The sequence below is a fragment of the Solanum stenotomum genome, chromosome 12 (genome assembly GCF_019186545.1).
Source record: "Solanum stenotomum isolate F172 chromosome 12, ASM1918654v1, whole genome shotgun sequence".
NCBI classification, from domain to species: domain Eukaryota; kingdom Viridiplantae; phylum Streptophyta; class Magnoliopsida; order Solanales; family Solanaceae; genus Solanum; species Solanum stenotomum.
The window spans coordinates 43020045-43037189 of record NC_064293.1 but is presented as its reverse complement, the minus strand read 5'-3'; the positions used below and the strand labels follow the sequence as shown (position 1 = coordinate 43037189).

The window sequence follows — 17145 nt, the reverse complement described above, 5'->3', positions numbered from 1 at the left end:
ACTGGCTTATGGCACCTGATTTATAGATTTTCTTTATGTATTTGTCCTTGAAAACTCAGGTCTTGAAACACGCTAGTATTTATTCCCATATCAAGGAAGCCTCAACCTAGTAGAAGCTTACCAATGGTGCATGATGGGAAACTGCAGGAACAACTGTGTTATCAAGAACATCCTTAAATTCAGCGGGAACCTGCATAACAAGCATACCAATTACTAAACAATCACTACTTCTACAAAGCAATCTAAACAGACTAATCATAGACCAAAAGCTTCTTTGGAGAAAAAACATATGCAGAGGCAAACATGAATTTCACTAAGTGAAGCAATAAGCTCAAATCTATTCATCCTAGAAACAGATAACTCAAAGACCTATCACCTCCCTGCTTCAACCCTGTTGAAGAAGTATATAGGTGAATATCAGCCAAGCCAAGATGAGTAATAACATCAGCTGGCAGATTCATGCTCAAAATATTTTAGTTTTCAAGCACAGGTTAGTAGGTTAAGATGAAATTCCCACTCTCACATAGAAAAATTAAATCCTCGTGATTCAGACCAAACCTCCCTATGCTAAAGAACTTAATTAACTATCTGATAAATCACGTGGAATAGCTAATGTGGAAGGTAAAATACATTACCCTTCAAATTCATTCTCTTAATTTCCATGAGACCCTCTAGCAGTTTTTTGTGAAAACTGTTTACATTTCCCTGGACTCTAGCAGTATTTGTTAAAGTAACAACCTGGTAACAATCTATCAAGTATCAAATGATTCATAAAGTGATAAAACACAACAAGCACAGTTTGAGCATAAAACAGGTGTACAATAGGTCATAGGTTTCTAGATGAAAATCTGGACAAGTTCAGATGTTAGTCTACGTAATCGGACTTGAAAAGTATACAGAGATTAACTTGAGGTCTCATTATTTTTTGAATTCAGTAAATTAATGTTAACATTTGTACATAAGCTGTCATGCACCCCTACTCATTTGGATTGAGCACAGCTGTTGAAATGTACATAACAATCTTGAGGAGAAAAGCTACTAATACAAATAAAAAGCTCATCCACGCTGATTGTGCACATAAACAGATGCAAGAAAAGAAACTCTGTCCACAATTTCCTCAGTCTAATTCTTGGATATCGTCATCAATCCCAACCCGCTGTGAGCTTACTGACCCATATAATGTGAGCTTACTGACCCATATAATATTGACCACAGCGAGATATATTCCACAAACAGCATATTGTGGTGAACTCAGGAATCTAGTTGTGTTCTATTAAGTACAGTTGAGACTTGAGATAAAGGATTAAAGGTTCCTGATGTGAAAGATTGGCAACAGTATTTTTTTGGTGAAGTGAAAGATTGGCTAAAGTATTTTTTTTTACAGTACATGTTAATGGTAAAAAGAAACATGTGTAAATAGATGCACTAGAAATAAGAAACAGCATTGATGAATGCTCACAGGAATATTGACTTTTTCATGAAGGGCATTCCCTACCTTGTACTGTCAGATAATACAACATGATGCCAATGAGATCCAATAGTTCTTGCAGGAGAAGAAGGATCTACACTATGCAATTGCAAATGACTTTGCAGGTTTTCACCTAGACTACACATGACACTGCACTAGTAGATGATTGGATGAAGTGTGTAAAAACAATCTTTTCTCTGTAAAACTAGTGTACCACTTGTAAACATGATTTCTCATTTTCTGGCAAAAAAAGGTTTAATTACTTATCAGTAGAAATGATCCCATGAGTGCAAAAATGTCAAAAGGTCATAGGTGGTACAAGTTTCCAGTCTTGAATAAACCAATCAAAGAAAATCAGGCTGCATAGAATCCCCAACCAGAGATAGTAAGTAGACCACGCAAATCGTCCATTTGTTTAATAAAGTGGGCAAATAACAGAAACATATGCAAAGTAGAGAAAACTGTCCTTCACCTCCCCTAGAGTTTTCAAAGCATATGACATGGTCCGCAAAGAAGCAACTCGCATGGAAGGAGTAGCATCAGGAGATTGAAGCTGCAGAAAGCAACTGTCAGAGTATATCAGGTAACAACACACTGCAGAAGATCCATCTAAAATACCACCAAGAACTTCAACAAAAAAAATTCAGAAAACAATTCACAAGGGACAACCTGTTTGCCCAAAATAACCAACAGGCCTCTCTGAGTAGGTTCGCTCATTTGATCAGTTATGCCCACTCGAAGGATGTATAAAATGCAGGCCTTCAGTTAATCAATTAAACTGGTGAGGACATTGAGTCAAAATCTCGAAATCGAAAAAACATATATTACAAAGCAATGAAGATGAATAAACACTGGATTAATATTTAATGTAAGGACCAAGTGGATACAAGTTGAATAGACACCAGTCTCACATTTTGGTATTTTGAGATAAGATTTTTGGAACTTACCTTTTGGTGGTCGTATCACACTTTCCTTCAGCTTATTTTAACAAACAAAACATCATGCTTCAAAGTTCATTAGCTATTGGGAGTTGGTGAGTCCACACTAGAGCAAAGTTGGTATGAGCAACTTTGTACATAAAAACATGATTTTTAACAGATAATATGTAGTATCCATAAGCATTTTGATTGATGTTTATATCCATCAAATTCAAGTCCCATGAAGAGCATGCACTGATCAGATTTCCAGAACTATAAACTGAAATCTAGGCTTTTCAGTCAAGTATCTTACAGATGTAAATCTTATTTCATATACTAACATCCATAAGTCATTTTCAGAAGCTATGAAGAAATTGTTGATCTTAAGCATTCTTAGCTCATTTAACATAATGATGAGAATTCTCTCATCCAGAAATAGCACGAACGCGTTATATGGAATAGTAATCTAGTGCAAATAAATAAAAACAGGGTGAAGGCCTGAGGGGAGGGCTATAACCAAGATTAGTTGTACATTAGCAATTAGAAATTGAACACTTCATCATTTGCTTCCTGGAGTGGAACAAACAATCCCTTTCACTTCAGCAGCAGTTAAAAAGAAAATATAGCAATGATACCAGTGACCAACTAGTTAAATAAATATGCCAAAATTGAATGAAAATTTTGTGGAGTAAGAATGCACTACATACCAGTGCTTGAGCATCAAACAAACTATCAGCACGAAGCATGTCCATCACTAGAAAGATGTAATTTTCAAGCTCAGTATCAGGGTGAAGGTACTTCAAGCGGATTGCCTGAAAAGAGGAACTCATCAATGGTATGTTCTGCTAACATATTTCGCATTAAATTCTTCTTGTTTTTTGGTTTGGGAGGGGAGGGGGCTGTAATAAAAGATTGTATCATATAGATGGCACCAAGGAGCTGAGATATTAAAAGAAAAATAAGCACATCAACAGACAAGTTTTGTTTTTCTAGACAAAAGATCCAAAGACAGTCTCTATTATTTGATAAAGTACAATGTCAATATATTATATCTGCACAAAACTTTCATAAGACAAATTTTGCCCTCCTTTTCCCAGCTTCAGTTATAGAGGAGGTGGGACATTAAACCCTATTTATATCAAAAAAAGGACAATGGCTTCCTTGATGACTACAAAAATATTCACATAAAAAAAAACATGGACAGACATCCATGTGCATATGTTAATTTGATATTCCAAAACAGAATAAATTGTTTATCCACTATCCCAGGGGGCCAGGGAAAGAAAGTTCAAATATAATAGAGGATTTATTGATTCATTGCTACCTGGAGAAAGGAAACCCACGACAAGGTTAGGCCAACTCGCAGAACTTTCGCCCGAGGCCCACTAGCTGCAATTTATCAACTTATCAGAGACTGAGAAATCACTGAAAATCTTCCCAAGATTTTCAAGCAAAAGCAATACAAGCACTGAAAGAAAGAATCATGAAGCATGATAATTATGTGGGAAGGAGGAGAGACAAACATATGTCAAGTTACAGCTTGCAAACATAAGACCAAGAAAGAAATCAAGTATGGAATGTTTTAAATCTGACTTTTCAATGTGAATTACTTTATTTATCTAAAAAGGAGGTTTCAAAGACAGCTAAAAAAGATGTTTCAAAAACAATGGATTGGTCCAAGAAGGGATCTCCTTTGGTTATGGATTTGTATCTAATAAGGATACTGTTGTTTGACCTAGACAGATCCCCTCATCATTACAATGGAGCAGGACAATCAACTTTGCCATTGCTCAATTATTATTATTTATGAAAGATGAGCAAAACTGAGAACCGCAACGAGAAAGAAGGTCTCTATTTCTTGTTTGAAATTGGATACTAATAGACTTTTTTACTAAAATATGAAAAACTCACAACTTCTGACTAAAAAAAGTTGTGTTTCTATAGGACAATCAATCCCCTCAGTGAGATATGCATCAGAAAATGAGACACCAGTATATATTGCGTTTAATGCTCTAAATCAGGAGCACATGCCACCTTCCATATTCTGATCCCGCTGATTGACGTGTTTAAGACCTAAATTCACTGCAATGACTTTTCTGACAATTGAAACATATATATTACAGTTTAACTGAAAAAAGGATATGGGGATGATGTTATATGTACCTTTTACAAATGGCAAAGTTAAGTGTCTCTCTAAACCCCCATCAAGTTTCTTGGGAGTAAAATGACTTTTTCCCCTTGGTTGTACCTAATGAGCATAAGCAAAGTGAGAACAAGCAATATAGATCTTTTAAAAACACTTAGAATATATTTATCTCCTCCAATTCGAGGGTTTCTTTTTGCCCAGATTTTGTTTCCATTCTTTTTCTAGGTTCCCTCGTCTTGGTACATTTCTCTTTTTATTATATCATTTTCCTTCTTTTAATGAGATCATGTTATTTTATCAAAAAGCACTTACAACCTGTGCATCAGGATTCATCCCAAGACCAAGCAATGCTCCCAAAGCTTCGGCGAATGCATCCCTTACGGACGATATAGGATCTTCAAGGGCCTGCAAAATACAGAGTTAGAGATTCAGTTTTTACTTCCAATATGGTGAGAAGAAGCATCCCAATTAAAATGGGAAATTCAAAGGAGAAGAGAAATTCACCAACCCTGACACAAGAAGAAGAAGCATTATCAAGTTCTCCAACCCCTAATCCTGGCCCTCCGATGCTCGCCAATGCTTTTAGACATCTAGCTGCAGCTACTCTAACAATAGATGATTTGTCCACGATCCCAGTTCGCATAATGATACGAAATGCATCAGTATATGCTGAGGCAGCAGCACCTCCACCAGAGCCTTCCAAAGCATTTTGAAGCATCTGTAAAGCCTCTTCTCTAACAAAGTCCTGAATGAGCAAGTGGTTATATAATATAATACCAAGTTTTAAAAGCTAAACCGCTTTCTTTTCATAAGTTCTTTTTTTCCAAGTCAAATAAACGTTTAAAAAGCAAAACATGATCTTGAAGGAAAAAGAATAGAAGATTTTGTGCAACATATGGACAGGACCTTCAGAGGTTCCAGCCAGAAACTCTATAGTGTGTCAGTTAGATTATTATTCGAAAAAATTTTGATAATATCAACCGATTAAAAAAGTAAAGAGACATCCAACACCTATTACGCACCAATGCAAAATACCCAAGAGTTCTCCATATATCAACCAAACTCTTTTCAGCTACCTTAGCCTATAATGACAGCTCACATATCTCAATCTCCCACAAGTGCACCAGTCCTAAAACTAATCCCAGGTTGGACATTTAGATGTGCATCATAGCCACAACCTAAGGATTTATTTACATTCTTTTTTGTTTGAGAAGGAGAAATCGTGTATTTAAGTGATCCATGCAGGTCATAACATTAAGGATGTAGTAAGGCTTCAAAGTAATCATAACTACGGGATCTAAATTTTATAAAAAGCCCAAAGTAGAACAGTTGGGACAAATACAATAAAACTTTAAAAAGCAATATCTGCAACATTACTGGACTTCATAATCTAGTGCATTTGTTACACAAAATGTCCACTGATGTCAACTCCAGAAAACCATAGAAACTCGTCTACTGAGTATCGTATCTGATCAACTCATGTCTCAATCCCATTACAGTAGTAGTATATACTAACTTTCAGCAACTCATTTACTCAAACTATCTGCAATGGGAGTTATAATTTGGTTGAGGCTGGATTTATCGAAAGCAAAAAACAACTTCGAAAGGTGGTCATCTTTTCTTTGGTACCCATTGTTTAAAAGGGACAGCAATTTCAGAACGCAATTTCACCAGTATCCCTCTGAAAGGACCCAAATCAAGTTACACAACCAACAGAACAGCATTAATTAAAATGCCTTCCAGACTCACACATTCTGAGGAAGCTAACTAGATTGTATTGAAAAAATAAGCTAGCAAATTTCTATTCCTAAACAAAGTGATTCATGCATGAACACATACTTTGGATGGGCAATGAATGATAAGGAAATCTCAGTACCTCATTGAACTTCAGCAGTTTTGTGACAATCGTGGTTGTTTCAAGTAAGCCTGAAGTGATTCGTCTCCCAAAATAGCGATACAATTCTCCCAAGCACTCGGCAGCACCTAAAATAAGTGACTCGGTATAGCAACTCTTATATACTGAAGGAAATCTCATAATGCATATCAAGAAAAATAACATCACAAGGCATAGATCCTACATATCAATTAAAACAAAGAAAACAAGATGCAACCTGAAAACAAAGACACGGAAAAATTGATCCTATTCCATATAAGATAGTTATTGGATTGTCTACTTTATAAAGCTCGACTTCTCCGGCAAAAGATAGCATGGGCATATTTGGGTGACTAATTACAACAAAACTAATATGGAATTCTAGATAAACTATTCAATTCTATGAAGCTACAACAACCAGATAAAAACTAAAAAGGAAATTTATCCTGCAATAAATGATCCCAAGTTCTAAGTGCAACTATTAATGAGCTAAAGCATAAACAACAGAAATCAAAGTTTTAGTGATTATTGACGCACCCGCGATTCGTTGAGGCTCGCTCTTCTTTCCATCAGAGAGAAATCCCTGCAAACTGCTAGCCCTGGAGTATATTGAAATACTGTCACCTTTTTGTATAATCCTTGCCATTGCCACTGAGGCCAAATGACGGACCGGTTTCCTTGCGCCTAGCACAAGTAGAGAATAAAGTGCATCCTCACATTTCCTTTGACACAGCAGTATAGAATCCTGAAATATATATATAGTGTTTAAGACAAAATTAGTAAAGAGAAGTTAGAAGTAGAGTGAGTTTTACTGTGAATACACAATGTGGAGTGTATTCCAAGAAGTTAAAATTTTGAATGTGAATCAAGATCTAAAGGCGAAGGGAGAAAGAGAGTAACCTTAGACTCTTCGGCAATGGCGGATATGAGATCAGAAAGAAGATCAAAACAGAGGAGAGCGTCGGGAGACTTGTGAGACGCTGATGCGACTATTGATTCCAACTGCGCCACCAAGACTCCAAATCTTGATAGTGGAACGTCATCTCTAACGAAATTCTTCGCCATTGTAACCAAATCTTTAGGGTTTTAGAAAGCAGACAGTATTCCTCATTTGTTGGGGGTGAAGAAGTGAGATGTGATCGGAAAAATAAAATTATTAGTAGCAGAGAGATGGAAAGGTAAAGGCTATGGCGCAGGCAGTAGAATAGAGCAGTCGGGTCGACTAAGCGCTAATAATGTATACAGTGATTAGTGCTTCACCCGTACGCGGTAATTTATAGTGCTTTATCCATACGCAGTAATTTATAGGGTGCTTCATCCATACGCGGTAATTTATAGTGCTTTATCCATACGCAGTAATTTACATATGGAAATTGTACTCCCTCGGCCACTGCACACATATTAAAATACAATTAGGACATAAAATAAAAATTATTTTCACTTTTATCCTTTTATTTATATTTAAACTTAAACTAGTAAATGAATCTGCCCTTCGTGCAATTAGATTATTTTTCTTTAAAATTTATTAGAATAGAACTTTTCTTGTATTTTGATGTTATAGCATTTTATATAAATCAATTTTCAAGAGTATATAGGTAATTCAATTGTAATTTACTATTTGTTTTATTAAAAGAAAAGGCAAAATTACAAATCATAACACTATTTTCTCCTAGTTTACATAATTTCATTTTACAGATTCATTAATTTGATTTTGAAATTTTACAATGGTTAGTTTAGATTTATCATCTATATGCATGGTTACATAGTTTTTCTTCTTTGCAAATTTCGTTAGTATAACACTATCAATTACTTTCAAAATTAATTTTTTTTTAAAATATATATATATAACTAATGTGTTTATCAAGAGCAAAGGTTCCATAGTCATATGATATACCAACAAGTAATATGTAGTCATTATGTGTTTTAAAATTAAAATGCAATCTTCCAAAATCCAAATTTTATATATAATATAGTTATGATGGTGTCTGGGAATTGAAGTTGTTCACGAACAAAACATTAAGGATCTTTGAAAAGGGTGAAAGAGAAGTAAGAGATAATGGGAAAAAAATTCAAAAGAGTATTTTGGTGCAAGAGAATAGTCATTATTGTGTATCATACAATTGTAATTAATTGTTAGTTTTAGTTCTATCATTTGAGTTTCTATTTTCTTTTACTCCTGTTAATATTAACATTATTATGACAACAACAAAAAATCATATAAATTTCTAGGCTTGATCTCTTGGAGAAGAAAAGATATCTTTGNTATTTTCTTTTACTCATGTTAATATTAACATTATTATGACAACAACAAAAAATCATATAAATTTCTAGGCTTGATCTCTTGGAGAAGAAAAGATATCTTTGACAAATGTTGTAAAAAAATGTATTCTATAAAATGTTATTTGTGAATCTGCAGTAGTTGGATTTACATAGAGTCTGTACTAACAAATACTTATAACAATAACTTTACAGAAACATAAACAACAAAGTTTAAAACATGTACTCAAAAACAACAATTGATATCATAAGCATAAATTAATGACTGTAAAAAAAACAAACCAGAATCTGTAACAATAGAATGAAACAAAAAGGAAAAATCGAGCTCATTGAATGCATAGTGTTTCCTTAAGGAAATCATTCCCCTCTAATACCCGAGGTTTAAAGAAATAGATCCTCTCAGGATGAAACGATTTTATTCACCAGTGTAATGATACAAAAACAATAGTTCAGTGAGCTACTCAACATGAGCAAAGTACATAAATATTTAATTGTGCAGAAGAAAAAGAAGTTCAGAATCAAATATTAAATTGTGCAGAAGAAGAAGAAGTTCATAATTTTTGTTGTTTTAAAATGAGAGGGAACCCCTCTATTTATAGACAACAAAGGGTAGCGTGAACAAATGTTTATTGTGTCTTTACCGGAAAGGTCACAACTCTTTGGAGAAGTCGCAACCTTTCATAAAAGTCGCAACTCTTCATAAAAGTCACACCTTTTAATAAAAGTCGCAATTCTTCATAAAATTCACAACTTTTCATAAAAGTCGCAACTCTTTATAAAATTCACAACTTTTCATAAAAGTCACAACTTTTAATAAAAGTCAATATTTCATAAAAGTTGCAACTTTTAATAAAAGTCACAACTCTTCATAAAATTCACAACTTTTCATAAAAGTCACAACTTTTAATAAAAGTCAATATTTCATAAAAGTTGCAACTTTTCATAAAAGTCACAACGTTTAATAACAGTCACAATTTTTCATGAAAGAGGAGACTAATTTTGGAAATAAATAAATTAAAAAGAAATTCTTGTTTGTGGTGGCGCCACATAGGCTGACCTAGGGTTTTTATATATATATATATATGATTACTCTTGAAAATATAAATAATTCAAAGTAAAATTATAAATATTAACAATTAATTATCTTAAAGTTGTCATCTGGACCCTTCGGGGTGGCCAGTGGTTTGGGCTTGGGACTTCCATGTTGGAGGTCTCAAGTTCGAAACGCCTTACCAGCGAAAGCAAGGGGTTTGCCTTCTGGATCGAGCTCGTCGCACCAGGCTTGCCTAGTGCGGGTTACTTCTCCTATGTGGTTTGCGATCTATTGCATAGGAGCGGGGGTTTTACCCTATGCGTACCCAAAGGGTAATGGCTGCGGATTCCCCTTGTCATAAAAAGAAAAAAAATTGTCACCTGGAATTTATAAATTAGGGGCAAAAAAGGAGAAAAAAATTCTAACAACTTTCTTGAACTTTGAATAATTCACTCATTTTAAAATTTGAACTATGAAAAAAGGCTCAACAATTCAGTTATTATGAAATGGAGGGAGTAAAAGTCGATTCAATTTTTTTTCATTTTTTCTTTGCTTTTTTCTATTTTTTATTTTTTCTTTGCTTTTTTCTATTTTTTATTTTTTTGGTTATCTATTTTTGTTATTGTTTGCTAATGATATTCAATTTCTTTTATGTTTTTTTTTAGCTTTTTTCTAATTTTATTTGGTTACTTATTTTCTTATATAGATGTAAATCTATTCAATTTTGAATATGGAACTTACATTGTGAATAACAAAATTATGCTCAGTTATAGTTTTAAAATCTTAAAACAAGATGTATCCACTTATATCGAGTTTTCGATAATAACGTAAATTTTAGGTAGGCATATATATCGATCTTTTAAATTAATTCGTAGTTCAAGCGGATCTTTCACATTACTTTTTAGTCTTGGGATGATGATGAAGGAAAATCATTGTTTTCATTTTATATTAATTTAATGTTTTGTTTCCTTGTTTAATAGTATTTTCAAGACCTTTAGGACCCGTTTGGTAGGCGGTATTCGATTGAATAATCCATGGATTAAAATTTAGTTCATCTAATACATTGTTTGGTTACTTCATTTAATTTAATCCTTGGATTGCTTATCCATCATATGTGGTCTTATCTTATCCCTAGAAAATGAAGGGATAACTAATCCAATGTTTGTTAAACCTTGGATAAGACCCCTAAATGACTAAACTAACCCCTTATTCCTTTTCCTAAATTTATTTTGTAATTTAATTTCCTTTTTATTTATATTGGAATGATTATAAATGTTCTTTTTTAATTCTCCAATCCGTTTATGTAATTTAATGATTTCACTAATATTTTTTTCTCCATTTTTTCTTGATTTTTTTCTATTCAAGATAGTTTGTGATTACCTGCTTGAACTATTTTTTTATTTTTTTAAAAATAAACTTTTGGTATTGAACAATTTAAATAGTCTTAAATCTATGTTAAGTTTAAAATATACTTGACCAACAAAAAATTAGAAATACACCGTGCCATTAATGATCTTCTTAGTGGTACATCATACCTTAAAATTAATAACAATTTTATGTGTATATATATGTATATTTGATTTAACTAATTAAATGGAATAGATAATCCTTAAAAAAAAAAAGTTCGGTCCGACGGTTATCTACTAATCTCTGCATTACTAATCCATGCGTTACTAATCCATGCATTACTAATCCTTGCATTATCAATGTTTGTATCAAACGACCCCTTAGAGGATAACACCATATAGTCTTGAAATTAAATTGTGCCACTTAATTTGTTGTTTGGTTGCCAAATCTGGAATAAGTTATCTCAAGATTAATAATTAGTACCGAAATAAGTCATCCTTCTCCTTGAATTGGGTTAAGGAATAAGTTATCCCTATTCCTTCCCCTTGAACGGGTTAAGAGAATCACCAACATCACTGTCCCAACTCCCAACTAAACATGTATGAGATCCAATAACTTACAATGCCGGTAAACTTTCTTGCAGGTCTGCATGGGAAAATCTCAAGCAAGTCTGAAGCTCGACATTCACTGCCTCGAGAATTTGGAACAAAACATTTCATTAAAGTCTTATTCTTCATGATGTAGCTCCATAACAGAAGACTTCCTACTGATGATGCAATTAAGAAGTTCGGATTCACAAACGTTTAAATTGCCAGTGTTGCAAAGCATCTAAAAGCCTAAATCCATTGAACATATTTTCATTTTAGGATGCTTAATCCTGGAGCGAGTGGAGGAGGAGGATGTCTAAGAGATCATAATGGGAATTTGGTCATGGCTTTTAGATTATTTTTGGGAAAGTACTGTACCAACAATTTTAGCAGAAGCCTCAGCTATACTACCAGAATAAAGGCTGAAATAAGTATTTCATTGCATTAACACACACACGACAAATACTCCTAACTAAAGTGCAGACCTTGTTTTTAAGATCAATGATCTTTTGCACTCTCTCATCAACTGAGCGCCTTTCGGCAGCAGCCATTGCCTCACTCTGCTCCGCATTCGACTAGAAAAACCCTGCATTTACTTCACTGAGAAAGACAAGTGCGTTAACTATGTGAACTCAATAAGTCCAAGTAAATACATGTAATATGAAGCTGTGATGAACAATAATCACCTCATCTCATATTCCAATGATACATTACAAGTCATAATGTAACAGTTCTCAGCTCGTCTTTTCATGTCTGGATATCTTGAACCATAACGAGCACAAGTCCCCCAACCCGAAAGCAGAGCAAGAAAACATGAGTACTGCAACATGTTGAGTCTGTACTCACAAAGTTCAATTTTTCAGTTTACATTGTTCAGAACAGATGGGTCTGTGGTTGACACGTTGTGTCCTAGGTTGATAGTTTAATAGGCTGACCAATTGGAATAACACCAATTTGATTTTTTTTCCCAACTTCCTGCATAGCTTGTTGGTTTCTCTGTTATTTTCCTTCCATTCCCCTTTATTTTTGAGTTGCAGATATTCTAGAATTAAAGATAGTTGTTTCAAGCATTCTCAATTTTAATTAAACAAATGGTTAAAAAGAATGAGATTTTTTTTATATTTATTTTCTTTTTCAAGATAATATAAGTGTGTCTATAAATATAATTTTTGATTGAAGGTTTTTGAATTTGGAGAAAATTTTCATTCAAGAATTTGTCAACAATAATATATTTAATAAAATTGAGTATCTAATGGATATAGTGCAAGTAGGCCTTATCGCTGTCTTCCTGAGATAGATAGATTGTTTTTAAAAAGACTCTCAGATCAAGCTAATCAAAGTAGTAATTAAAAGAAAAATTGGATTGAAGACAAATATGACTATTAATAACAAAGCAGTTCAAAACTATATGCAAGAAAACGTAATAATTACAAGGTGTGATTTTCTAAACACATGAATAGGTGATATCAGATACCTAAACACAGTAATACCGTAAGGGATAATTAAGTGGTCATATAAATCCTTTAAATTAATTCATAATTCAAACGGATCTTTCATTATTAAATATTTAATTTTTAGTCCTTCATGGAAATGATAACGAAAGAAAATCATGACCTTCACTTTATCTTGACTTGATATTTTATTTTTTTGTTTGATATTATCTCTAAGACCTTTAACGTCAAGTAGAATTTCAACATTAAATATCTATGACAAATAATTCTTATAAGTAATATCAAGTGCTATAAATTCAAACTTTAATAAATTAAACATGATAAAAACTTAGAATAAAATTTAATATATCCAAAGAAAATTAGAGCCTAACAAGTTTATTGGAGTATAATATAAAATGGAGTACTAAACTTAAAACATCAAAAGATGCTTAGTTGAGAGAATCAAGAAGAGTACACATGAGTTTTCTCGTCCACGTCTCATCTCATTCTTACCGCATTAAAGGGGTTAGTTATAACTCAAAATATACGCCGACCGATTTAGTCATGTGATATGAAATTATAAGATGAAATTAAAGTTTTATTTATACATGTAATTTAGATTTTTTATATGGTATGTTTTCACATAAACATAAAAACTCCATAATTAGTTGTAAAATTATTAAAAGATACAGTGTTATCAAATAAGCAAAAGTTTATAAAATCACATAATACACTATCACAAAGCTATTCTTAAAAATACAGCATTTATCGCTCAAACTTTATGGAAGACCTTATACCCCTGCACTATTTAATAGTGTATTTTAAAGGTATATATGTGCTCACGTGGACGTTACTATTTATAATGATGTAATATTTATGATGTCCACGTGGGCACCTATGTACCTTTAAAATACACTATTAAATAGTGTAGAGGGTAAAAGATCCTTTCCAAAGTTCGGTATTGTTACAACAATTTCGGTCGAAGTTCGGATATATTTCAGACCTTTTTCCCTATAAATTATAAATTTTATTTACATATAAAATAAATGACTAGTAGATATAAATGTGTTTTTTTTTTACAAAATATAAATTTGTAAGTCAATTTTCATATTTGAGAAATCTCAAATCATGATGTAAAATTGGGAAAATTGTATGAAATAGAAAACTATTAATTCAAATTAAATGATATAGCCATATTTTATTTTATTTGTGATTCGCAGCAAACATCCCCTTTTTTTGTCATCTGGTTCGGTATACAATTAGCGATTTTCGATATACAATTACCCATTCGGTATACAAATGTATAAAATGTATAAATGCGTTAATGTTTGTATAAAGCGAGAGAAAAGTGTATATACAAATACAAATACATATATTTTCGTCCTATACACTTATAATTATATAAATACAGATCTTATTATACAAATTACAATGTATAAATGAATTTATACAAAACTGAACAACTGTATAAAACTGGATGTATCTAGCGAATTATACAAATCAAAAGCTTCATAACAAATATAAAATTTGTTATGGAGCGCAATAATTTATAACATACAAATATGATTTTTATGTTTGATATATGTGAAAGTTGCTCTATAAAATTTTCAAATCATAATTTTTGAGAGAATTTAGAATTTCTCTTGAGATGAAAGCAATGTGACTAGGACCATATTCTTGGGTGCAAACGATAAGACATTGAGGATGCCCCATCGACACCCATTTTACAACACATAGCTCTTTTTTTTATGCTCTCTCAAATTTAGATGGTTAATGTGTTTCGCTTATCCTTGTTGTCATAAAAGAATTCATAGTTTTAACTTTTTCAGATCAACTAAAAAAGGTAAAACGTAATTATGTGTCTTGATAATATAACTTTTTCTCAATCATAATTTAAGTCAGATAACAAAATTGAATTTTGAATAAATATTGTAATTAATCCCTTTATCTCTAATTACTTATCCATTTATAAATTGACACATTTATTAAGAAAATAATGATTGACATAGTAAATTTACTATTTTACCCCTATTTATTATAAAGTGGATAAATTTAAGATTTTCAAGAAATTCTACCTTTTTGAAAATTAATTAATTGAGGGTATAATAGGTAAAATTCAAATGTTCTTTCTTGATTTGTCAAAATAGACAAAGTAAAAAAGAAAAAATTGGACAAGTAATTAGAGAATGGAGTACTTTTTCTCTCCACCCGGACCAACCCACCGACTCGGCTTCTTAGATTTAAGGTGATTTGTGTATCTACCCCAACGATACTATTGTTCCGTACCATTATGGAAGAAGATCCGGGCAAGATATACACCTCTTCAGGAATGAAAAAAAATCGATTTACTTTCATTTGGTATTTTGGCCTAAATTCCTTGACTCCTCGATACTCAATCAAATACTCTTTTTTGATGACGAAATGCGTTTCTATAGTCCCATATTTAATAATGCCCGAACTCTTTCTTCTGTATCGAGGATCATCGAAATAAGCAAGAATACTATTACGACGGAAAATACCATTTACGGGGACTTCAATCGAGATACCTGAACAGGGCATTAGTTCATTCTCGAGTTCTTGAATCGAGTGTATATCTTTATTATGCATAATAATCTAATTTCTTTCTAAAAAGTATCCTATTTTAATATTACAATGAGTTGAAATTAATGGAAAATATTATATTTTAATAAATTGTATTGTATTATTTTTTTTTATCATAGATCATAACTCATACTGAGCCACTACCTCATCATGTTCTTTCCACGATTAAGAAAGTAACAATTACTGAGTTAATCAAGTTATAGAAACTTGAACAAACATCAAACACCAAAAAAGAGTTACGTTGAAGCCTAGAAAAAAATAAATAAAAAGTAGACATGTCACTCTAGTATACATATTATTCCAAGTCACGGTAGCATCCACAACATTAATTTGCACACTAAATAATCAGATCATTCTACATTTCCAATTAATACTTACTACTACTTAACCTATTGATTATAGATAAAAGCCTTGAGATGAGACATCATATCTTGAGTTCTTGGTTGAGAGAGTGGTGAATTATGTAGAATATGAAATGCATGTCCTACACCTTTATAAACATGTTTTTCCACTTTAATTCCAGCATCTCCCAGTACACCACACATTTCCAAATTTCTATCTTTGAGTATGTCCATCTCCGATATACACATCAACACAGATGGAAATTTCATATTATTAGTACTACTCAATCTCGGCTTACACCACGGATGATCACGATTCGAGCCCACTGGCAACGCGATTCGCCAATAAGTATCCGAAGCAGATAAATTCAAAGCAGAGTATGGAGGTTGAACTGAATATTTCTCTGATTGAGTTCGCGATTCACCTCCGAAAAATGGTTGGATTAAAATAACCCCTTTGAGACATAAAGGTTTGATATTATTATTATTATTATACGAATTGAGCCTAATGGCTACGTGATAAGCAATATTAGCACCAGCACTGTCACCACTAATGAACATATTTGAAAAATTGCATTTACTAGACCACCAATTTTGTTCCTTGGAATTTACCATAGCTTGATTTTTTAGCCATGTTATAGCGTGGAATCCATCGTCGTAAGCAGCAGGAAGACGATTTTCGGGTGCTAATCGATAGTTAACGGACATAATTACAACTCCGATTTTCGAAGCAAGAGTTGATAAAAAATCATGGTAACATTTCCATGCAGCGGAGCCTACTGAAAAACCACCCCCATGAAAATAAATGAGTAAAGGGAGTTTCTTTGAAGGATTACTATTGGTAGGGAGGTAAATTCGTGACCATAAATTAGTAGGATTGTGAAAAATGACATCTTTGGATGTAACATGAGAGAGGGAATTAGGTGGGACATTTGGGACAATAGGTGGTCTTTCAATGTGGCCATTGTTGTAAACTTTTATAAGACCTTCAATTTCTTCTACTACAACAATTCCATGGTCTTTTCTTAGGTTGAGATTTTGTCTAGGATCGTATGAAATTGCAGTAACCATTTTATTTTTTTTTGGTTTTTGAGAGGATGATGGTATATTTTTGTAGTGAGTAAT

The 17145-nt window shown here is 32.7% G+C and overlaps 2 protein-coding genes across 4 annotated transcripts in view; both read right to left on the bottom strand.

Annotated features, from left to right (window-relative positions):
• LOC125849483 (protein SWEETIE) overlaps positions 1-7589 on the bottom strand; it is a 31230-nt gene extending 23641 nt beyond the window's left edge. Inside the window, exons 1-11 of one of the 3 annotated variants that reach the window (XM_049529570.1) lie at positions 7305-7589; positions 6942-7149; positions 6408-6514; positions 5040-5276; positions 4844-4936; positions 4549-4633; positions 3710-3774; positions 3093-3197; positions 2138-2227; positions 1941-2021; positions 122-190 (exon numbers count right to left, since the gene is read on the bottom strand). In XM_049529570.1, the coding sequence (XP_049385527.1) occupies positions 122-190; positions 1941-2021; positions 2138-2227; positions 3093-3197; positions 3710-3774; positions 4549-4633; positions 4844-4936; positions 5040-5276; positions 6408-6514; positions 6942-7149; positions 7305-7469 (1305 nt within the window). In that variant the 5' untranslated portion in view covers positions 7470-7589. The remainder of the gene's footprint in view (positions 1-121; positions 191-1940; positions 2022-2137; positions 2228-3092; positions 3198-3709; positions 3775-4548; positions 4634-4843; positions 4937-5039; positions 5277-6407; positions 6515-6941; positions 7150-7304) is intronic. The other 2 variants (XM_049529571.1, XM_049529572.1) reach the window with 2 other exon arrangements.
• Positions 7590-16011: 8422 nt separating this feature from the next.
• LOC125848185 (probable carboxylesterase 17) lies at positions 16012-17145 on the bottom strand. The gene has a single exon (XM_049528007.1). The coding sequence runs from the start codon at positions 17089-17091 to the stop codon at positions 16069-16071; it is 1023 nt and encodes a 340-aa protein (XP_049383964.1). The 5' UTR covers positions 17092-17145; the 3' UTR covers positions 16012-16068.